This window comes from Eulemur rufifrons, chromosome 1 (genome assembly GCF_041146395.1).
Source record: "Eulemur rufifrons isolate Redbay chromosome 1, OSU_ERuf_1, whole genome shotgun sequence".
Classification (NCBI taxonomy): domain Eukaryota; kingdom Metazoa; phylum Chordata; class Mammalia; order Primates; family Lemuridae; genus Eulemur; species Eulemur rufifrons.
Window position 1 is genome coordinate 10,519,036 of NC_090983.1, and position 24,451 is coordinate 10,543,486.

At 34.2% G+C, this 24,451-nt stretch overlaps 1 protein-coding gene across 7 annotated transcripts in view; it reads right to left on the reverse strand.

Annotated features, from left to right (window-relative positions):
* Positions 1-15,352: 15,352 nt before the first annotated feature.
* Positions 15,353-24,451, reverse strand: part of AGFG1 (ArfGAP with FG repeats 1) — a 63,145-nt gene continuing 54,046 nt past the window's right edge. For 3 of the 7 annotated variants that reach the window (XM_069466502.1, XM_069466494.1, XM_069466468.1), the window contains 3 exons: positions 17,881-18,039; positions 16,805-16,896; positions 15,353-16,065 (listed from right to left, as the gene is read on the reverse strand). In XM_069466502.1, coding sequence (XP_069322603.1) covers positions 16,006-16,065; positions 16,805-16,896; positions 17,881-18,039 — 311 coding nt within the window. In that variant the 3' untranslated portion in view covers positions 15,353-16,005. Of the gene's footprint in view, positions 16,066-16,804; positions 16,897-17,880; positions 18,040-20,103; positions 20,152-24,451 lie in introns of all 7 variants that reach the window. The other 4 variants (XM_069466487.1, XM_069466453.1, XM_069466478.1 and 1 more) reach the window with 2 other exon arrangements.

Sequence of the window (24,451 nt, forward strand, 5' to 3'; positions counted from 1 at the left end):
GAGAAACTAGAACAAGCAAATTAACATTTGGAAAAAGTCAGCTTCTCTATTTAATGATAATGAGACACTGTGTTTTGCTTACTAGTGTAAGACTACTTTAAAATCTCACACTAGTAAGAATCAAGGAAAATGAACATTCATAACTTTAATGGTGGGTGTATAAACTTAATACAGTGTCTTTGGAGGGCCATTTGAAAGTAAGAATCTTGAATAGATTAATTCCAATAAGTCTATACCTTTCAAAAAATAACACAAAAAATTTATGTATATAAGGATATTTATTAAAATATTTATACTAATGAGGCCGGGCGCGGTGGCTCACGTCTGTAATCCTAGCACTCTGGAAGGCCGAGGTGGGTGGATCGTTTGAGCTCAGGAGTTCGAGACTAGCCTGAGCAAGAGCGAGACCCCATCTCTACTAAAAATAGAAAGAAATTATATGGACAGTTAAAAATATATATAGAAAAAATTAGCCGGGCATGGTGGCACATGCCTGTAGTCCCAGCTACTCGGGAGGCTGAGGCAGTAGGATTGCTTAAGCCCAAGGAGTTTGAGGTTGCTGTGAGCTAGGCTGACGCCACGGCACTCACTCTAGCCTGGGCAACAAAGCAAGACTCTGTCTCAAAAAAAAAAAAAAAAAATTTATACTAATGCAAACTGGAAACAGGACTGTTTAATAAAGTACTGTATATCTATGTTATGAAATACTAAGCAGGCATTAAACCTCGTTTTTCAAATATTTAATGACACAATAAATGGCTAAAAATGTGCATATAACAATATAAACCACTTTATATTTTGGTGTGTAAGATGTATACACACAAATGGATATACAAAAAGTGAAATTATGGACAATTTAAAATTGTTATACTTTCCGCATTTACCTAATTACCTAGAGCAAGGGCTGGCAAAGTTTTTCTGTAAAGGAATACTTTAGATGTTGTGGGCCATAGGTCTCTGTCACAACTCTCATTGCGGGATGAGAAAAACATGGACAATATGTAAGAAATGGGTGTGGCTTTATGCCAATAAAGTTTTGGTTTACAAAAACAGGTGCCAAGCCAGGTTTATCCAGCAGGCAGTACAGTTGTTTACTGACCTGTGATCCAGCAAGAAAGTGTATTAATTTTACAGTAAAATGTATAATGATTCTGTTTTAAAGAGTCCAGAAGACTAGGAAGAACAAAGAGAAACGAAACATTTTTATTGGGTCATTAAATATGAAACGTCTGATTTTAAATCAAAAGTGTAGTTTATTATGTCTCAAATGAGAAGCAGTACAATTAATCAAAGTATGCCCCTAAACCATTGGCACAGTTTTGCCTTCTTAACGGTAGCTTGTTCATGCCAGCAGCGAAGGAGCCTGGAGAGCGAGTGGCCATGAAATTGCAAAAGGCGTTTTCCACAGTTTGTTGAGAATTGAATATTTTTCCTTGCAAGAAGTGGTCCAAAGCCAGGAAGAAGTGGTAGTTAGGTGGCGGCGCAAGATCTGATGAGTACAGTGGATGCCAGAGAGTTTCCAAGTCCAGCTTCTGTAGTTTGAGCAGCATCGTTGGTGTGACATGTGGTCAAGTGCTGTCTTGCAAGAGGATTGGCCTGTCTCTAGTGACCAATCTCGCTGCTTACTCGCAAGCATCCTCATCATTTCATCCAATTGGTTGCAGTAGACAACCACTGTAATTGACCAGGTTTCATGAAGCGTAGTGGATAATACCAGCGCTGGACCACCAAACAGACACCATTAGCTATTTTTGATGAATATTCAGTTTTGGACTATGTTTTGGCACTTCATCTTTATCCAACCATTGTACCAAACATTTGCGATTGTCAAAAAGAATCCATTTTTTATCACATGTAACAATACGGTGTAGAAATGGTTCTCCTTTATGTTGTGACAGCAGAGGCAACCTTTGAGACGATTTCTCTTCTGACGTTCGTTTAATTCATGCAGAACCCATCTATCCAGCTTCTTTACCTTGCTGATTTGTTTCAAATGGTCCAATATTGCTGGAATAGTAACATCAAACCTTGCTGGTAATTCATGCACAGGTTGAGATGGATTTGTTTCTTTCTTTTTTTTTTTTTTTTTGGAGACAGAGTCTCACTCTGTTGCCCAGGCTAGAGTGAGTGCCGTGGCGTCAGCCTAGCTCACAGCAACCTCAGACTCCTGAGCTCAAGCGATCCTCCTGTCTCAGCCTCCCGAGTAGCTGGGACTACAGGCATGCGCCACCATGCCCGGCTAATTTTTTCTATATATATTTTTAGCTGTCCATATAATTTCTTTCTATTTTTAGTAGAGATGGGGTCTCGCTCTTGCTCAGGCTGGTCTCGAACTCCTGAGCTCAAACGATCCGCCCACCTCGGCCTCCCAGAGTGCTAGGATTACAGGCGTGAGCCACCGCGCCCGGCCGAGATGGATTTGTTTCCACTACAGCTTTTAGCTCATCATTATCCACCTTGGTCTCAGGTCACCCACGTGGCTCATTTTAAAGATTAAAATCACCAGAACGGAACTTCTCAAACCATCGACATACTGTGTGTTCATTAGCTACATCCTTCCCAACCACTTTGTTGATATTTCGAGCTGTCTGCGCAGCATTGGTTCCACAATGAAACTCATATTCGAAAATAACACGAATTGTTGACTTATCCATAGTTCAAAAAAATTGCTTTAAAAAAATGTGAAAGATAATCACAAGCCAAACCATGTGTTTGAAAGACTGAGGATGTACCTTCACAATAAAAATAAAACAGGAAATGTCAAAATGAAATGTCAGAGATATCAACTGTCAAACTTAGTATTTAAGGAAATCAGACATTTCATACTTAATAACCTAATAGTTATCTTTTCATGTATGTTATCCTTTTAAAATAAATTATAATCACCTTTAAGGCAGGCATTTTTATATTGCTCTTTATTCCTTACACACTTTATGAGTTGTCTATTCTCAGAAAGTATTTGCTTTTAAAAAATAAATGCTGATTATTGTCTACTTATATTCTAAGGAAGCTACTGTGAACTCAGAATCAAAGCCTTGTAGCTAAGGTACGATGTTCTGTATGGGGTCCATAAGTTTTCTTGAGGATATTCTAAAGCAATTAAATGGGTGATCTCGCCTGGCTCTTCCTTATAAAAACATCCCACTAAATTGTCAACCTTTTCAGTGAACTACCATTTGAATCCCTGCAGTTGCCTCTCGCAGACGGCTAAATTCCTCCATGTCAGCAATAGCAGCCAACGTGCTTCTGCAGGACCAAGAGGCTGCCTGGCCAGCGGAAGCGTTGTAGAATACTGGCACGTGCGGTGTCTCCTCTGCCCACAAAGACAGCATGTTCTCTTCATACAGCGAAGAAAACTGGCTACTCCTGGCCTATTCCTTTCTTGCCTGTACTCAGTCTCCTGTCTTCCACCCATCCTACCACCTCCAACACACCCTGCCCCTCTTAAAATGCATACATCCATTTAACATCCTTCCAGTTGTCCTTTACGTCTCTTCTGGATTTTGAAACTCGGAAGCTGAAATCATCCTATGCGGCAAGAGATAACAAGACTACTACTGTGTAGGCTTTTGTTATAAGATTCATATCCTTGACGCTGAATTTCCATGAGAATTGTACACTATCCAATCAACACAGGACTTCCTCTCTGGTACTAATCATACCTAATAACCTTTCAAAATTTAAAAATTGTATCAACCTTGAATATTAATATTTATACATAAAAACTAAATCACAGAAATATCCTAAGAACATATAGGTTTATATTTTTATAACATTGGTTTGGTAAAGCATTTCTTGAACATGAATTCAAAGCTAGAAATTATGCAGAAAAGATGGACAGATTTGGCTTTATAAACACATAAAACTGCTATACATAAAAAACAAAATAGAAATATTTGCAAAATACGTAACAGTGGTTTTACTTAATAGTGATATACCAGAAGGTCTAAAAATTTTTTTTAAAGATGACCGTACTAGGAAAGAGGGATAAATCTCATGAAAAGGTAATTCACAAAGCATGAAAAAATGATCAACCTCATGAGTAATGCAAGAAACATAAAATGAAATATTAGATGATATCTTTGACCTATCAAATTCACAATTTTTAAAAAATAACTAGTGTTATCAATGTTCCAGAGGAATAAACACTCTCAAAAGTTTGTAGGAACCCTAAGTTGGGAAAACTTTCTGGAGGACTATAATGTGGATTAAAAGACTTAATGTTTTGCATAGCCTTTGGCCCAGAAACATCCACTGTGGGGATTAATCTATGTGCAAACTATACAGTTGGGCAAAGATGCTAGAAGTATGGTTCATGATCCGAAAGAATGCAAATAACCTAAAGGCTCTACTACACAGGGGTGGACAAACTATGACCTGCAGGCTGGTTTTGTAAGTAAAGTTTCACTAAAAAAAACCTGAGCTCATTTACATATTGCTTATGGCTGTTTTCACTCTACAAGGGCAATGGTAAATGAGACCATGTAGCCTGCAAAGTCTAAAACATATGCCATATAGACATTTAAAGTTTGCAGACCCCTGGTGAAGAAATTTATGCTGTAAGAGACATTTAGTGTAGTTATTAAATATGGTTTTGTACATTATTTCATGATGGGAAAAGGTACTTACAAATTATTACATTTTGAGAACAGAATACAATACTCATATAAACTGTACACAAGAAAACAATTATATAGAATGCACATACACACACTAAATTAGCTGGGGGGAAAATACACAATGTTGACGCTGGTGATCTCAGGGTGATGAGGTTAAGTGTATTTTGGGGGTAGGGGGACTCTCTTTAAAAGTTTTATTCAATGAACACACTTTATTTTTGTAAAAACACAACAACAGGTCTGTGAAGTGATTGCTTTTCAATTTCAAAGGTAAACAGGGTATAAGAAAAACAATTTTAAACACCATTTCTTTAATATCACCACAGGACTGCCCCTCCTTGGCCAGTTTCCAGTCCCTGACACCACTCTTCTGAACTAACTGCTCCAAGGAGGACCGGCACCAAGACAGACTTCATGTGTCTTCGGGTGCTTCTGTCATCTGCAGAGCCTCCTTCCCTCTCCCAGTGGCCGGCTTCACAGCGATAGTGAAACCTGTGATCTTCCAATTGTCCTCTTCCACAGTACCCTCCAGAGGAAAACCCTAAGCCTTTACACATACCTTCGTTGTACAGCATCACCTACTTAATGCCTTTATGTGTGTGAGGGTGAGACTCACACATTTCTTTACTACTTTGTAAATAAAACACTCTCTGCATGGACTCCTAATTCCTGGAAACACATCTAAAACTGAACACACTTAAAACTTAATCCACATATATTGTTACAGAATTTCTATAAATGAATTTTTCTTAACTCACTTTTCAAAATTCTCCAGAGCAATTTTAGCATAACAAATTAACTTTTATACAGACTTTAAAAGCTAGATACAAAAATGATGTATCTAACACAGATAGGACCTAAATCAGTGCTTCTTGATCTTGAATTTGCATACAAATCACCTGGGGATTGTGTTAAAATGCAGATTCTGATTTACTACCCTGGGATGGGGCCTGAGACTCAGCATGGCTAACAAGCTTCCAGGCGACCGCGTCCAGGCTGCAGGTCCTCAAACCACACACTGAGTAGCAAATTACTGAGATTATTTTTAATGCCTTAGGTGGTGTGTGCTGTAGAGAATTCCATCCTAATACTATTTTGCACTGATTTTAAACACAATTATTGACTTTTAGACAAGGAAATGTTTTGCAATGAGTACTCCCATACTGTGTGCACGCGTGTGGGAACAAACACATACACACACACACCCCCTATCCTCTAATCAAATGACCCGGAGAAAAAACTGTCCAACTTGCTTCCATACAGCTGCTTATCCATCAATATAACGCACCCACAATATGCACATTCTCTTCTTCCTGCTTCCTTCGCGCCCTTGCCCCTCAGTCTTAAATTCTACTACTCCTTCACACATCTGTGCTGGGTCTGACTGAGATGCCCCCTACTCTCCCGCAGCCTCACTTCCCTGTCATGAACTTGCACTTGTACACACATCACACTGTCCCCACCTGGATCACCAGCCCCTTCGAAGCACCGCAGTGGAGTGGTTCTGAGCACCTGCCAGGGAATTGCAGAGCTGGGTTCAAAGCTCAGTTCTGCCACTTTATCTGAACAAGTAAGCCATCGTTCCTAAGCTGCTTCTGTCTAGTAAAACAGAAATCATACCTACATACAAGGTTGTGAGAATTATAGGAATTCTCAAACATCACTTAACAAGTCAAAATTGTTCTGCATCTTAAAAAGTATTATTTCTAAGTTAAAAAAAAATATTGGAAGTCTCTGAATGGCCCCCCCCCCCCCGGAATTTGCAAATTTCTCTTAGGTTCCCATAGTTTAGGATACTGGAAATCTTATCTGAAAGTCCTGGTAGTTTCTCTCTTCTCTCTGAGAGCTAGCCATAAATAGTTAGTAACTAAAATAAGGCTGAAAGGAATTGTACTGTTCTAAAATCATATCATGGCTTATATATTCTAAATTTATAAGTCATCTTCTGTGATAACTTTATGGAAATTCAGTCAGAATTGATACTGATAACCATAAACCTTTAAAATGTTTAAAATCCTTCAAGGATTCAACAGAATTTTATTTAGCTCCTTCTTTAAAACTTTTGTAAACCTTAGAAGTTACTGTAGAAGAGAATGAGGCAAATAATATTTGAAGATAGAATGGCCGAACACTTGCTGGGGTTTGAAAAAAAAAAAAAAAAAAGCAGCAATTAAGGTTAAAGGAGCACACCAAATTCCATGCAAAAAATAAAAATAAACACCTACATCCAGACACATCATAGTGAAACTAACACCCCAAAGAAGAACCGCTATTTCTGTGTGTAGCAGATAGAGTTTGTAAGCCTTACGATTAATACAACTAGAGGATCTTAATAAGTTATCCTTCTCTGATTAAAAAAAAATATTTATGAAACCAAAGGAAATGTAGCAGTTATCTAGATTTTTAAATCCCCTGATTACAGATTAGGTTGTTCAGCCCAAAAGTTAAGTGATATCATTGGCAATGGAAAAGGCCTAATTTGTGCTTCTGTAATCCCAAAGCAATATATGAGAATATGAATAAAAAATGTAAATTAAGGTGATCCAATTAATACTTTAAAATGAACTTTTTAAGACAATTCATATTGAGAAAATGCAACAAAGAAATCATGAAAAAAAAATCAACCTCACCAGTAATCGAAAAAGGAAAAGTAAGATGTGGCATTATTTCATATCCCTTAGTTAGCAATCATTAAGAAGAATTGGAGTAAAAATGGCCCACATGCCTTTTTGGTATTTGCAAAAATGAAAATAATTTCTTTAAATAGTAATTTAGTTCAGTGGATGATGTTAATCCTTATAAACCAATAGTGAATAGTGTAGTTTATAAAAATTTATTCCAAGACATAATCCAAGACATAATACGTGGTAGGGAATTCAATTAATTATGAAAAAAGACATATGACCATGAAGACTACACTGCAATATAGAAAATGTCTGAGAGGTATCAAAGTTCTTGAAATGTATATTGTTCACTCACCAATTCCACTTCTAAGAAAACATGACCCCAAATCATGTGTGCTAAAAAACAGGTAAAATTTCTGACACTGAAATACTGGAAACAATCTCAACATTTGTCATGGGTATTAATTTTGAGAACTCCATATAACAACACATAATTAGAAGAGCCTGTAGATCTATATGTGACAATGAAAGAAACCCATGATGTACTGAGGAAAAGGTTGCAAAATAGTAAGCATGATATGATCCCATTTTGTAAGAGGGCTTTATTTATTACATAAAGCCCAGAAGTACTAACAATATACCTGCACAGAATTAGTTTAAAAAAAAAAAAAAAAACACTTCTCCGTATTTTCAGATTCTTTATAATTAGTACATATTTTCAATCAGAAAAAGTAATAAATGTATTTTGTTTGGAAAAAATTGTCATGTAGAAAAAGCACATTAAAATTAAATGGCTATGACCACAATGCAATATTTCATGTCGGCAAGAAGCAAATATGGAGAAAACGAATCCTGAAGTTGGATCATTTGGGGTAAGAAAACTGAATAGTTGTTTTCATGTCCAACAACGCTAGGTTTTTTTTAAAAAAAAATCCATACTCTTACTTATTAAAACTGCTGGAACTAGGAGCTTCGAAGTAGGAATACAATATAGATGAAAGGATGAATTTTAAAGTCAGTCAGAATTCTACCCTTGCCACTTACTAACCAGCTGTCTAATCTTGGCCAAGTGAACACCTGAGTGCCAGTTTCCTTGTGACAAATACTGCCTTAACAGATTTGTGCCACTAATGAAATAGCCATTACATGAAGTACATGGCACAAGTTGGTTTCTAACAAATGGTATCCATACTACTAGTTTAAATTCTAGGAAGTTATTGATACTTAGCTATTTTTGATCTACAAAAATGTCAGTTTCTTATGTTCAATCTAACAGCTATTTGGAAATGTTTAATCCCAATTTCAAAGCAAATAGCTGTCTAATTTAAACACATATTACAAATGGCTGATGAGAATCTTTTTTTAACATTTGGAAGAGATCTCATTTTAAAGTTGGGGAACTGGAATTACCTAAATTCCCCACCCAAATGCTAGTTAATGGCAGAACTTGACTGGGACACAGGAAACTTGACTCTGGTTTAATACTTTTCACAGAGCCCCAAACCCTCAAGAGTTCAGTAAAAATCATTAGCATACCACCACTCAAGAAAAAAATTGAAATGGATAAAAACAATTTGAATCTTTTCTCATTAAGGAGTCTAAAAGCAAACATTAGTTCCCCCCTTGCTGTTCTCTGCCCAAACCCAGGGTTATGGTGGTTTTGGTAATATTCATTGAGTCTAAGGAAACTAAATTTTTTTCTGTGTTCTGGTAATGGTTAATATAAATAATTTAAACAAACAACAAAAATGTACAGAATAGTCAGGTTGGATCCATAAGAAATAATAGTGACTACTAGAGGGAAATAAGAGCAGGGATGTGAAGAACTGGGGCAGTTCACTATTTACCTTTTTGATTTCTACAGGTAGTAGCCTAGGTAAAATCCCATTACAATGCTATCTTAAAACCAACCTTCACCAACTTGTATCTCAAGAAAAAAGATCAGTCTTTACAGGGGAAAAAAAGAATACTGGAAGTAACAAATATGTCTGTTTTTAAACAATACAGATGTTTTGTAATTTAAAAAGCAGGAAAAAAGTGGCAAAGGCAGTTAATAATGTATAACTACTAATGGAATAAAAAAGGATAAGCTGGAAGTAGATGCACGAGTTGCTTTATAGTGATACATGCAAATAATGAAAGGAACAAAGATTCTTCTTCCAACATTCCAGATGTCTTGTTATGTGACACATTCATTTAAAGGAAAGAGGCTGTTCTCAAATGGTACACAAATTCAGAAGTCTTTATTTTGAAAAAAATTCTTCCAACAATATTTCACAATGAACAAGAACTTAACCAAATTTATCTACTAAAGTATTTTAGAAGTGAATATTGAAATCAGCCTGCAAGCTTTCTTTCATTCAATACCTAAAAATCACCTCCTGCACTAAAATTGGTCTTCAAAAATCTTGGCGTATTTTTTCCAAATAGTTCCTGTTGATTAGAAGGCCCTCTTACACTTTCTTTGGAACTTTTCAGTAAAAGTTCCCTTGTTCCGCATTTCTAATCTTAAAGTGCAAGTTACTTTCTATCAGCTGTTAGAAAAAGTATTCTTCATTTAAAAAATTTTTGCAGGAAACATAATCCTGTGCTTGACTAATGGTAAATATATGTTAAGAAATTTCTGACCTCTAATCTGAGGAATCAGAATCAAAACTTTCATTATTACTCAAATTTTTTCTAAAGCAACAAAGGCTAATTTTGAAGAAATAATGAAAAACATGTCATAGTTAATTTTCTCTTCTTAAAAATAAGGTATAGTCTAGTAGGCTAATGTAGATAAGGAAAGGCACAATACCAACAAATAGTAGAAAAAAAAAAATAGTAATCCCAAACCACACTTTTAGAAACTCCAAGAGTTATGGGTAGAAACAATGGAAAAATGAAGGTACAAGATAGATGTGAACTTTGAACTTGCAAAATCTTTCAATGAACTGACTCAATGCCTTTATAGTTCAATTAAAAGCACAGGATTTTTCAATATCTTAAGTCAATTTGAGGGATTTTTTCTCTTCCTTAAGTAGAAGAATTTCTTAAATAGAAGCACAAGATCATAAACAGCTGGTGAGCCTCAAAATAGAATCATATCTATTTTATTGAAAGTTTCCAGCCAGGCAGAATCAAGAGTAATCTTCATATATGCATAAGGATATCCTCGTTGTAACAATATTTAGTAGAAAAGTCTATAAGCAAATGTTCTTCCAAAGGGACATACATATAATGGAATCCTGGAACCATTAAAATAATGAATTAGAGCTGGATGTGGTAATGTGGAAAGACAACCAAGTTAAACAAAAAGAACCAAGTTACAAAACTGAACATTTAAAATAAGGAAGGACAGTGAGAGGCATTTAGAGAGAGATATATAAAATGAATAACATTTCTGAAAGACTATATAAGAATACAAGCAATTATATTCCTTTGGGGTGTGAGAATAAAAGTCGCAGAGGGAGACATACTTTTTCACTTTATACCCTTTGCATATTGCATAATTTTCAAATATCATAAACATAATATTACAAAAAACCTTTCAAGTCTTTAAAAAACCTGATTGTACCCAAAGCGTTCTATGAAATACTGACTATATTAAGATTAGTTTACAATCCCTTGCTGCCTTTAGTTCATGATCATACAGTCAAAATTAGAAGGCTTCCTGGTGTTTTATTCCTCTATCCCACCATTCAAGATTGAGGGAAAATGCAGAGACAATAGAATTCAAATTGTACTCTCATTGCTCAAACTGTAACTTGGAAAATGTCTACTCACAATTTAAGAAAACCAATAAAAATTAATAGATAGGCATTGTAAGCACCAATTAAAATACTTTATCCAGGATCGCTTTTCCTTTTTACAAAAGCCTGAATCACAACATTCTGTTTTCATTAACCCCTACAGCCCTATGTGCTGGACAAAAACAGATTTCAAAAATACATTTAAATAAACATTGAATTCTTATCCATTGGCATCAAATAAGCTGACTGGATAGAGGTTACTGGGTATACATTCTTGGCAAAAGTCTTTATTGGAAAATCCCATGATTAACTCAAACCTTACACGCTGACTCCAATACCAGAATAAGAGGTGGCATAAGCACATTTTCTACCTTTACTGGTAGCCATTTTCTACCCTTACTGAATGTTTGAGGCTAAGAAAATTTGGAGTAGAAGGCCAGTTGCCACATTAAGAGTGCATGTCCCACTGTAAAAAGTTGGAATCAAAATCCAACATTTTAAAACACTGTGCTGGCCAAAAAACAGAATTGCAGACAGAACTGAGAGTCTGCAAGCCCTATACTAGCACTTAGACTTTTTAAAAACAGGGTTCCAAATACTTGAGTCTTTTGAGAATAAATATCTCAGTGCCCAGTATACTTCTAGAAATGATCTAGCATCCAAATGCTTGCTGAATGAACTAACAATATAAAACAAAAGCTCTTCAAATATTGGGTATAATCATCAAATGACCAACAAATTTAACAAATGAGCTGTGATATCATGTCAGTGCTGTGCTGGAGCTGGCTTGCAAAGGCTTGAGAGACACTCAAAGTGCATTTAACGAAATCAGATTGGTCGGTAAAATCAGCTGTGGTGAGGGTACTTACACCACAAACATCAATAAACACTACAAAACAGGGACCTTTCCCTTTCATGAAAGATGGTTCTTAAATATTCACCAGCACAACACTGGATTATATCATGGTCACATATTTGTTCAAATACAACCACATGAAAAGTTTAATAACACTGTTATTTTAAAACATACAAAGAAAAACTTAACTAATGAGGATGAAATCCATACAACAGGTTACTTTAACACAAATTTTAATAACATCATATTAAAAGTAAATTTTAAAATTGTATAGGGTACAAACTACATCAATAAAGGTGGAATGCTTCACAAAATAGGAGTCATCATGATACTTCAGATGCATCTTCACTTTAAAACATTCTCCATTCATTACCTTATTACTTCTAAAGATTAAATAAAACCCTAGAGAATAAGCTGTACTAATTTCATCAAATTATGGAAGGAACTCAAATTAAATGATTAGGTTTTTATATATATTTAAGATGTAGAATATAACTTTCTCAAAATTTCAAAAGATTAAAAAAGAACCTACTCACACATAAATGTGACAGCATTTTAATCCAACAATAAAATGCCTGTTCTCCAGGGCAAAAGCTGTCACTAGCTTAACCTCTCTCTCTGCCTTGCTTCTTCCATTCTGAAAGTATGGGTCCACTTCAGGGATTGTATGAGATAATATATGAAAAATGTTTAGCAACTGTCTGATACACTGAAAGGGCTTAATAAACCATACCCCATCAATACCACCAGTATTATTACTTTGAAGTAAACAATGTTAAAAAGTTTGCAATTTCCATTTATCCCATCAGACAAATAAAAAAAACTTCGAGGTTCAAGGAGTAGTGGTATGTTCACCCTACAAGTAAATACTATTCCAGAAACACACAAACTTAAAGTATGGTGGTTCTCAAAGTGTGGTGTCGGGACTCTTGAAGGGCCCAAGTCCCTTTGAAGGGCTACACAGAGTTAAAATATTTTCATAATAATACTAAGATGTCATATGCCTTTTTCACTCTCATGATTTCACAAGTGCACAATGGAGTTTTCTGTTGTCTATGTGCTGTGTGATATTAAAAAAAAAAAAGATGCATAAGCAGTATGAGAATCTCACTGCTTTTATTAAGCCAGATATTTTAAAAGATGTGCAAAACATAAAACAATGCTCCTGTTCTCATTAGTTTTTGTTTTGGAAAACAGCTATTTTTCACCAGAAATGTTATTTAGATTAACAACTAGATTTATTGTTATATTTAAATGAACAACCATGGTTTTAAAATATCTCAGTATTAATTTTTAATACAGTAAATTATGATAGATAGAAGCTACATGAACAAAAGCACTTTGGGGATCTTCAATAATTTTTAAGAGTTATAGTCCTGAGACCAAAATGTTTCAGATTGTTGGTGCAGTGGTAGAGCAGTAGCCAGTTTACACTCCCCATTCTGGCAATTTACAGGAACTGCACCAAAGAGGGTGTGGGGGCAAGGGTATTTCACAGGTAACACTTTTTCAAATTTACAGAAGGGCTTATTTTAAGGAAGAAAGTAATAACCTAATCTCTATTTTCATAAAAAGAGAATAAAATATTCTCTACTTCAAATAAGAAAATATGCCTTCAAACTGTATCAACAAAGTTTGTCCCCTAAAAGAAAAGAGAAACTTCTTTCCTGAACAAAAATAGAGCAGGATAGAAAATGATTCCACTAGTAAGCCAGAAGTTTGAAGGTCTTCAGTCTTGTCACCTTCTAAGATTCTCTCCTTTCTAGTACTCAATAGAATTTTGACAGTCTATATAAAACTAGAAGCAAATACAAATATAAAGGTCTAACAACAGCAGATTTTAAAAAATAAACAGTAAATACCATTAGAGAAACCACTCTAAAGCTGGATCTCTTAAACTAAACATTTTGATTTTATAGCACTCATTTAAAAGTAAGTGTTCCCATTTAATTACAAACGTCAAGATATACCCAGAAAAAAATAGTCTTCAAAATTATTTTGATAACAACTATTTAATTTACTTCTTAGATGGAAAGCCTGGTGGGTTATTTGAATAATGGCCTACAATTATATAGCATAACTTTGTACATATGAATTAATTGGGATCCAATACAATCTAAAACAGAAATTCGAACACATTTCCTAAGTTTTCCCTCCATGAAAAAGGGGCTGAGAAAGTCCCCCAAAATGTAGAGACATTTCAAGGCTATACCAATATACATCTGGACCTGTGCAGATTTAATTCTAAGAGAAGAAGCACACTGCTCAGAAAGGGGTAGCGATTTTCCAGTCATCTTGCTTATCAAAATGGTTCCAATAAACCACACGTTGAGCTAGATGTACACCGGACAGCAATGTTTTAACAAGTCTAAAACACTATACAGGTTTTAAAATACTACAACAACTCATGTAGTCATCATTGCAAAAGGCATTCAACATGAATAAAAATGTTTGAGGAAACTTCTGTTTACCTCTTTTAATACCAAAGCTTTTTAAAAAATTTTAATCATTTTAAGATAAAACTTTTCAAACATGTATTACATATTTGCATATGCAATTTCACCCTTTCTTGATGACCCAGAGGCATAATAAAGGACAATTATCAGAAGATGATGTAATGTAGTGATGTCCTACAGGCTGGCTGTCCCTACACTAAATGTTTTTGGACAGTGTATGCTCCTCATAGTTTTTCCAGTTTCCTTCCTTTCAAGTCATCCCTTCCCTTCTCAACTGCTAATATGCAATGGGCTGGGAAATCAAATAATCAAAATTATTAAAATCTCACATGAAAACAAATGCATGAGTTCTAACATACATACTTTGTGACTCACATGGCTTGCTCAGAGGCATTTTTCAAAAAACTGTTCCAAGTTTTTTAATTATATTTTGTTTTGATGAGACTGCCAGATTATCTCTGGATGAATGAGGCATTACTTATACATAAATATTTAAACAAGTTCATTTGAATATTAACAAAAAGATATAACTGAACTTAGTAACTTTGCCTTTTTAAACAAAATATTCCATGACTTCAAGGTAACACTGGGTTCCAGTTTCTCTCTCCCCCAAAACAAACATAAACATATGTCGTATAGATTGTATCAGTTTGTCCAAAAAAGAAAAAAAACTGAGGTGCAATCATGTCACAGTTAATGCATGTCTACTTCCAATACATTCAAAGACAATTTTTTTAAAAAAATCAATAGTTAAAATAGGCCTTTTGCAGTCTGAGAATTCAAGATACTTAGAAAAATTTGTAAATACACATACATGCAAATTCTTTATATATACAAATTTCCCAATATTAAGAAGTTGCAAAGAAATTAGAAGGATTACGGTAAATCTGACAAGCTACATTTAAATGCTTTACCATTGACATATTCCTGAATATAGCAGTCAAAGTAGTTTTAACAAATTTTCTACATGGCCTTTTAATAAAAAGTTAGTCACTAGAAATCTTTTAAGAATTCAAGATGTTCTCAATTCACTACTCATATTTAAGGCCACTTTGGTAAAGGCATTGCAGCAAGAACACAAAAACAATAGCATATTTTCTAATATTTATTTTTTTCACCTGCAAACCGTAGCAAAACATGATCAGCTTTATTATGCAGACAGGTATCCCTCTACATTTTTAAAGAATTTAGGCATGTATAAATAGAAGAGCTCTTTAGAAAGGAAAACTTCAAGAATGAATAAAATCTTCCAATTCTGACTTTGTAACTTTCCAGTAGCAATGGTTAAAATGATTTTGGGTCATTCATTCCAAGATATACGACAGCACCTTAAAAGTGGCTGATCTATTTTCCCAGTAACATTTCTCACATAACAATGTGTTAAAGTTACAAATACTGATATGCACAAATAGCTAATTTCTAAGAAAAATATGTACAGTACTGCAGCATAATGAATGTGGTATCTGCAATAACTTAATATTAGCCAATTTTTAATATACATGATACCGTTACCTTTTTCTGCCAATTCACAGGTTAAAACTTGTTACTGGAGCCCTCCGTTTTGCACATATTACCTGGTGTTTAATACACAATGCAGGCTTTTTAAAGACTTCTCTTGTGTTTAAAGCTAAGATCAGTGAAACAAGACAACAGTGCAAGAGGTGGAGAGATGTAATGTGACCACATAAAAGTTCGTTCCAGTAAAGTGTCTATATAAGGCTATAAGAAAGGATTGGTTGATGAGCTTCCTGTTGGAAATTGTCCTGTTGGTGCACCAGTCTAAAGGAAAATATAAGACAAAATAAATAAACAGACAAAAGTACTGTGTGTGCAAAATACAAAATATTAACCTGTATGTAATCTAATCTTATTTAATTAAACTTTATTTAGACTAAGAATTATTTTATTATTATTGGCAATAATATTTATTCATCATTGTTATTGACAACATACTATAATAAAACTATTTTGTGTCAGGCATTGTGCTATGTCTGTTATATCCATTATTTCATACAATTCTTGTAATAGATTCTAAGAAGGGACTTAGCCCTAAAAAGAAAAGCACTTGTGATTCAAACAAAACCTCTGACTCTAAGACTCCCTTTCACACTGTTCACTAATTCCTAAGACCTCTCATAAAGTATTATTTTGACAAGAAAGCAGGTATGTTTTATATTATAAAATAGCTTATTTACTGTCAATGCTTTGATTTGCAACTGACCAATTTTTTTTCTTTTAAAAAGTCAGAAAAGGATCATGCGCTGGCTCCATCTCAATTTGTGTAATCTTATGATGTCATATCAATAAAATACTAAATATCCCTGGTCATCTAGTGGCTATAAGAAAGAAGTTAAAAAATGCTAAAAAATTTCAAAAAAAAAAAGAATACCAAATAGCATCTAATAGAATTCACATCCTACCTACCCTGGTAGGATGTGAATACTATTAGAGTCTATTTTCCTAATGTGAAAATAAGACACAACAAGTTATAAAGTGCTTAAAATTGAGTTTCACTTACCATAAAAGGATTACTAGATACTCCAGCGGCTGCAACTTGACCAAAAGGGGTTACCATTGGCTTTGTTTGTCCAAATGCTGCAAAACCTGCACCTTGTTAAAAACAGAAATCAAGAGACAATCTGATACTTATAAAGCCTAATAATAACTTTCAGAGAAATTCCTACCAGAGCAGCAAAAATAAAATATTGTGGTTAAATTGTTAGGTCTCATACTCTTTCAGATATCACAAACTATCTTCCTGTGGCGTGTCTTAAAAGAGCTTTCATTCAGCTCTTCAGAAATGGTTAATTCCAACTCGTCTCAACAGTGTAAATCACTGACATTCACAGGATTTAATTAATAAATGAGCTTTTGACTATTTGGGAGGGGCTATGCAGACAACACAATGATATCTATGTGAACATCACAATGTGTCTCAAGAAATATTTTATTATTTATGGCTCTTCCGTGGACCATGCTTACAAATTTTTAAATAACCACTGACTTTAAAAAAGGAAACACGTAGTTGTAATTCAAGAATAATCTTCAAATCTATGGACTTCAAATTTTAAGTAGTGAGAGAAATAAGTTAAAAAAATGGTCAAGTGAATCTTCTCACCTCTTCCTAAAAACAAGTAATAAACTCCAACTATAGTACAGTTAAACATTTAGAAAATTAGTCTATTTTACACACACAACACACAAATCCTTACATAAAAAAAGGACACAAGCAACATTTTTGTGATGAAAGAAAAACCCCCAACACACTAGGTCTACAAAGTCTTTTAAAATCAAGAGGCGTACTAGAACACATAAGACAAATGAAAAAGACGACGACAATAGGAATTCTGAGAACAAAGCATTACTCGTTAGATGTCACTGATGTCTCCTAAATCTGTCATCTGGTCACAATTTACAAAATCACTCAGTTACCTGAGGCCCAAATCACTAAAAGCTTCTATTTTTGTGCAGTAAACACTCAGTAGATAATACTACAGAATTCTTTAGCAGAGTCTTTGTGCCCAAGCACATAACATTATGATACATAAAGGACTCCCATAGGGGACTTACTGCCAGTCAAATGTTAGATCTTACCATTGGGCTGTTGAGAAAAAGCTGTCTGTTGAGGGAAAGCTCCTTGCGCCGGGAAGGCAGGCTGCTGGAAGCTGCCACTAAAGCTGGTGGGAAGACTATAGGGAGCAGGAGTGCCGAACCCTGCGGGCATGCTCATGGATGCAGTGCCAAAGGTTGCCGCTGACAGGAGAAAAGAAGGGCTGATGAGTTATGTGCAAGAGTATGTTTTGTTTCTCATATCAACATTGTAGAATAGACATCATTTACCTTGAAAAATATTAAGATGTACATTAAAGGCATTTTAAATTCCAAAACCCCAACAAAGTTAGTAATGAGTTTTAGCACTACAGAGTTTAACTTAACCTACGAAATCTTGTTCTCCTAAAATCCAATGGCCAGAATGAAACTATTAAATGCTGTCATTTGAAACCCAAGAAAATTTCTCAGAATAATTACATAAAGTTTAAGTCTAAACAGTAGTCTGCTTTTTAAAGCCCGTCATTTTTTAATTCATATGTATACTAGTATACATTTTTGTTTTTAGTTTTGTTTTGCTATATACAGTAAATAACAGTCAAAATTTTAATTTTATCTACTAAAGTATCTGCTGTGATGTAATATATCACAGTTTAAAAACCTCTGCAAAATAGTTCACTAAAAATAACAGGACTTCATAAAACACAAAGGTTAGAGGCAGACCACTCAAAACTTACGAAGCTTTGTAACTAGAGCCAAAAAACGAGGTGGTGGTGGTGGGAGGGAGGACAGGGAGGGCAAGAGGGATGAAGGAAGTGGGAGAGAGGGGGAGAGAGGGAGGAGGAGAGAGAGGGATGGGGGGGAGGGGAGGGGGGAGGAGCGGGGGGAGGAGAGAGAGAGCAGCTGAGTCTACTAAAAACACTAACACAATTAAAAGGACAGGTTAAGTTCCCATTAAATCAATTTTAAAAGAAATATATGGATTCCCACCCTTTTCTGAAAGATGTAAATGAAGACAGCTTTGGAAGAAGGTTGACAGAAGGTTAGGACTGCTGATGTATAGAAATTAGTGCAAAATGCACAAATATTAGAAAAGAGTGAATGAGCATTCTTATACGAGACAAAGAATGCAGGATAAATGGACACAATGTTCAGTACTACTGTACTCCTCCTTGGCTGCCATGTCTGGCTGCTAATACCCGGTGGACAGAGCATTACCATGCTGGGGGAAATCTGTGTGTGAACCACTGCGAAACATATATGTAGTATGCTGCCATCATTCGCCCATTTACTAAACACTTATGAACTAATATGCATTAAGGAAACACATGCAGCAGAACAGTACATTATTTATTGCTAGTGAATATTAAAAACAGAACCTTCCAACCATATGTTCTAGGAAAGGTCTCAGTGAAATAAGAGTCAATAATGTTGGTTTAAATATAGACTACTACCAATTACATAATAAAACATTTTTAGCATTATGCTATCAAAAAACCATAATTCACTGAATTTCCCGATTTAAAAAAATTTACCAATTTGTTCACTGATTTAAGGTATAGAAATTAAATACTAAAAATCTTACATAGAATTATGTCTCTTAATTTTCAAAAACTGAAAAACAATTTATAGATGTTGTCCAAAGTAATCCTCGTAGTCTTAATGTTTATAAAACAATGCAATTTTGCTCAACAAAAGTAATTAGAATATCACATTTTTTAAAATTATTTTTATATTATTGATGAGGAAAAAAGGAAAAACAGGCCACTGGGAAGCAAGTGAATTAAAGAATAAGCACACTGCAAGGGAAACAGGAGGGTTTCATAACAGATGACAATGCACTGACACAACTTTGACAAATCATTTTAAGAAAGCACTAAAAAGCAAAACTTGGATACAGTTAAGCAAAACCAAACTCCATGGAATAATGTGGTAAAATGGTTTGGTACATCAAAAAGGCATCAAAGAACTATGAATTCAAACTCAAGAAAAAGAACCAAAGAACCAAAACAGCTACTAACATTCTAATGTGACCATGGAGGTAAGCAATAATGCTTTACGGCATTAACACATAAATCACTACAAAAGATTTCCATGTAATTTTAAATACAATGTAATTTACCCAATGCCACACATCCATGCCCACTCCATTTGAAAACATGGAAAAAACTTAATTCCACATGCAGGGATCCAGAACAGTAGCAGAAGCTTCCACAAGCGGGTAGACAAATTGCCACACAAATCTAGATATTAGTTGTGGCCACCTACCAAAATGAGCGTGAGGAAACACTTGAGAATGCATTGCTCCAGAAAGGCCTTATGGAAAGCCATAAAGAGACCAATGTCAATTAATTTATGGATAACTATTATTAAAATAAAAGTAAATTTGTTTCATTAAAAAGTTCTAAAATTAGAATGTACTCTTGCCAAGCAGGTAGCGTATAAATACATAATAAAAACATTCACAACATGAGCCTTTTTATTTCATATTCATGACATAAATTTACACCGTTCGAAATAAATGGGAGTTTAGAATATTAAATAACAAATGAAGAAACACTGATGAAATCCATTTTTTAAAATATGCACTGACTTTTTTTTATGTGAAGACACAACTATATTCATAAAAAAGGCTTTACAGGCATCATGAGCTACACCCAAAACTGCTATGCATAGGATCATCTAAAATTATCAGCATCCATATTTAGTATTAAAACTTCAAGTCTTGGGAGAGAGCACCTGAACAGTTGATGGTTTTTTTTTTTTTTATTTACAAGTCAGTACATTAACTAGAACTAAAGATAACTCAAGTGAACTAATTTAGTATAAAGGGAAAATTATTAAATATACTAGATCATTAGAAAGGTGAGCAGTATTTTCAGCTCTAAATATAATGGCTGAAAAAAAGAAAGAAAAATGCATTTTGTGCAGATCTTACCTGGCATGTTTGAGGGTAGAGAGGCTACACACAAGTATATGAAGTTAACAGAAAGTAAACAGGCTGTTAAATACTAGAACCCTTTTTTGTTTTAATGATCGGAAATGGTATTATTTCTAAAATATATTTCCATGCCCTATAAATTAGAACACTTTTTAAAGAAGCATACATTTGGGAAACAGAGTAATTAAGAGATTGAGTGGTTCTGAGTGTTGGTTCTGTCACTTTCTAGCTGCACGATGTTACTTAATGTCTATAAGCCTCAGTTTCTGCATTTGCAAATAGGGGATGGAATGACAGGGATAACAAACAGTATCTACTTCACAAAGCTGCTGTGAGGATTTAATATAACAATGAATTAAAGTGCTACATAGTAAACATTCAATGAATGTATTTTTCTTGCTAACTTAAAAAGATGTCACTGTGTTCTGAATTTAAGAAAATGTTAATTGAGGGGGAAGAGTTCTATGATAAGTTTAATGATTTTACATTTATCTCCTTTCTCAGAGCACTTTAAAGGATCTGAGAAGTCTTGTATTATTATTGGTTAAATTGTGTTTGTCCCAGCATTTACCATTTCTATTTCGACACAGAATCCTTTTTCATGGAATATTGCTAATATCTCTAACACACGCCTGGAGACATAGTCCATAAAGTACACTGGCAAAAACTGACTTTAAGTCAATAGTGAATATTAGCCAATATTAACCATTGTACTTCACTGTGCAATGAAGATGCCACCCAAGATCTGGTCACGGACTGCTATAAAATTTTTTTAGACCTCAATATCCTTTTGATATAATTCACATACCACACAATTCATCCATTTAAAGTATAGAATTCATTTTTTAAAGTATATTCACAGGGCTGTACCACCATCATCACAATCTAATTTTAGAATATTTTCAACACCATTCCCAAAAGCAATCCATACCTATCAGCTGTCACTCCCCATGCTGCCCCACCACTACCACCACCCCAGCCCCTGGCAACCACCAATCTACTTTTTCTCTATACATTTGCCTATTCTAGACCTTTCATACAAAGAAAACCATAAATATGTGGCCTTTTGTGACTAGCTTCTTTTACTTAGCATGTTTTCAAGGTCCATCCGTGTTGTAGCATGTATCAATACTTTATTACTTTTTATTATTTAATAATATTGTATGGCTATGGAGCATTTGGTTTCATCAGTTGATGGACATTTGGGTTGTTTCTACTTTTTGGCTATTATGAATAATGCTGCTATGAATATTTGTGTCCAAGTTTTTGTGTGGAAGTGTGTTTTCATTCCTCTTGGGTACGTTCCTAATAGTGGAACTGGTAGGTCATATGGTAACTCTAGACTGACCTTTCTGAGAAGCTACCAAATTGCTTGCCAAAGGGGTTGTCCCATTTTACATCTCCACAAGCAATATCTGTGAGGTTTCTAACTTCTCTACCTCCTCACTAATGCTTGTTATTGTCTATCTTTTATTGACCATCTGTATCCCTTCTTGGAGAAATGTCTATCCAAATCTTTTGCCCATTTTTTAATTGAGCTGCCTTTTTATTATTGAGTTGTAAGAGTCGTTTATATATTCTGAATACAAGTCCCTTATCAAATACATGATTTGCAAATATTTTCTCCAGACTGCTATGAAGTTTAATTTTTCATTGTGTTAATTTTTAAAACTATCCTGTCTCTTTTTTTATTGCCAAGTTGACAATTTTCACTTTTGGCTGCTAAAAGTACCAACTGCAGATTATTAAATGTTAGACATATCTAAATATGAAGAATAAATTGAGAGTGAGGAGCACAGGCAGAGTAATTCAACAATTCTATAAACAAAATATATCCTACATAGCCCAATGTAACTTTCTATTTAATTTTTTTCCTTTGGTTTTGCTCACCTATCCCCATTCTTTTTTTTGTACCAATCCTGATTTCCAGAGTATATTACACAGGTGAGGTGAGCCTACTGAATATTTAGACATAAACAAGGAATAGTATATAATGCTAATTTGTGTATGTTTCATCAATATAAATTTAAATTATAAATTTAGAGGTAATTGTACTGGAATGGAAATAGTACTAGTTTAGAAGTGTTCTGGGTACTTAGGTCAGATCAGCCATTACTTAATTTTGAACCCTCAGGCAAATCTATTAACATCTTTGCAAATCAGTTTCCACCTAGGTAAGAAAACAAGGATGTAGGGGCTAGATTCTATCTATGAAATCTTTCAACTCTGTATTTTATAAGTTTATCTCCTTGGGAAAAAAATAAATCTAAAACCATTCATTCATTAAACTAAATGCTAGCAAATAAAGGCTATTCACTCAGTAACATAGGAGAGACTTAAGAGTTGTAAGAACATTTCCTAATAAATTGAAAATTGTTTTACTTCCATTAATTATATTTAAGGACATGAGAGGGAGGGGGGCAAAAAAGAATGCTAAATATCATAGAGTTTGAAAATTAAAAAGGTCTTAGGCCATACAGGCTAATCTCCTAATGAAGGATCCTATGTAATATGGTTAAAAAAAAAAAAAAAAAGTTAAAGCTGCAAAGTTTAATAAATCCAGGAAAAAAATGATTATTTAAATATGTATTTTAAGAATAAAATATAACAACAAAAACTTTCAAATTTCACACAGAACTATTATGCAATACCCCTTTCAAAGGCTAACTTAACATGTAATTCTGCAATATAAGCATATTTGAGGACAACAAAAAAAATCCTAAAGAATAAGTGGACATAGATTTATCTTTTGAATAAACTTTGCTAAAATTTTATATGAGTTGAGCACATATTATACACTTATGTTATATCCTATATAGAACCTTAACTTTTAAAAGACTTCCATACTCTAAATAAAATAAGCAAAAAAAGCCCTTAAATCTAATGACAGAACCAACTTAGAGGTAGTCATGAGAGGAAAATAATAGGTTCAATTTACTGAGTACATATTGTAATGTAAAGACCACACAATGATTTGCATCATCAAATTTCACAACAATCCTGCCACCAAAAGATTATTTTTCAAATTCTATAGATAAGAACAACAGGCTCAGAGAAATTAGGTCCACACAATAAACCTCAGTCAAGGTACAATTTGAATTTCCATTCCTTAGTTGTTAAATGGGGTTATAACTATAAACATCTCAACAGTATCTTGCAAGCAAATAACTTTACCACTCATCAAATGTTACACCACCACCCCCACCACCATCATCCTTACCCTATTCATTAAAATAAAAGACAAAAAGCTTTCTTAGGGTCACCCAGCAAGTAAAAAATGAATCAGAATTTGAACACAAGTTTGGATGGCTATAGTCAAAACATGTCCACTTAACTTTTCTGAGCCTCAGCTGTCACACAGTGATTTAGACATATATTTGATGAGAGCTGAGGATTAAATGAGACAATATACAAAACCTGTTGTATCATGATATATTTTACAAATTCATTCCACTAAGTCAAAATAATATACTAAGAAATAGAAATGTTGCATGGATCACATCTGATGAAGAAACAGTACAAATGGAAATTTAAAACAATCATTGATTAGGTACACTTGAATTAAAACAAACCATTTTTAAAAAGTTAAATTTGGTGTGAAATTCAAATACTTTATTAAACACTTATTACTAGATACCAACAAATTATGACTAAAGACAATTATGTGAAAAGGAA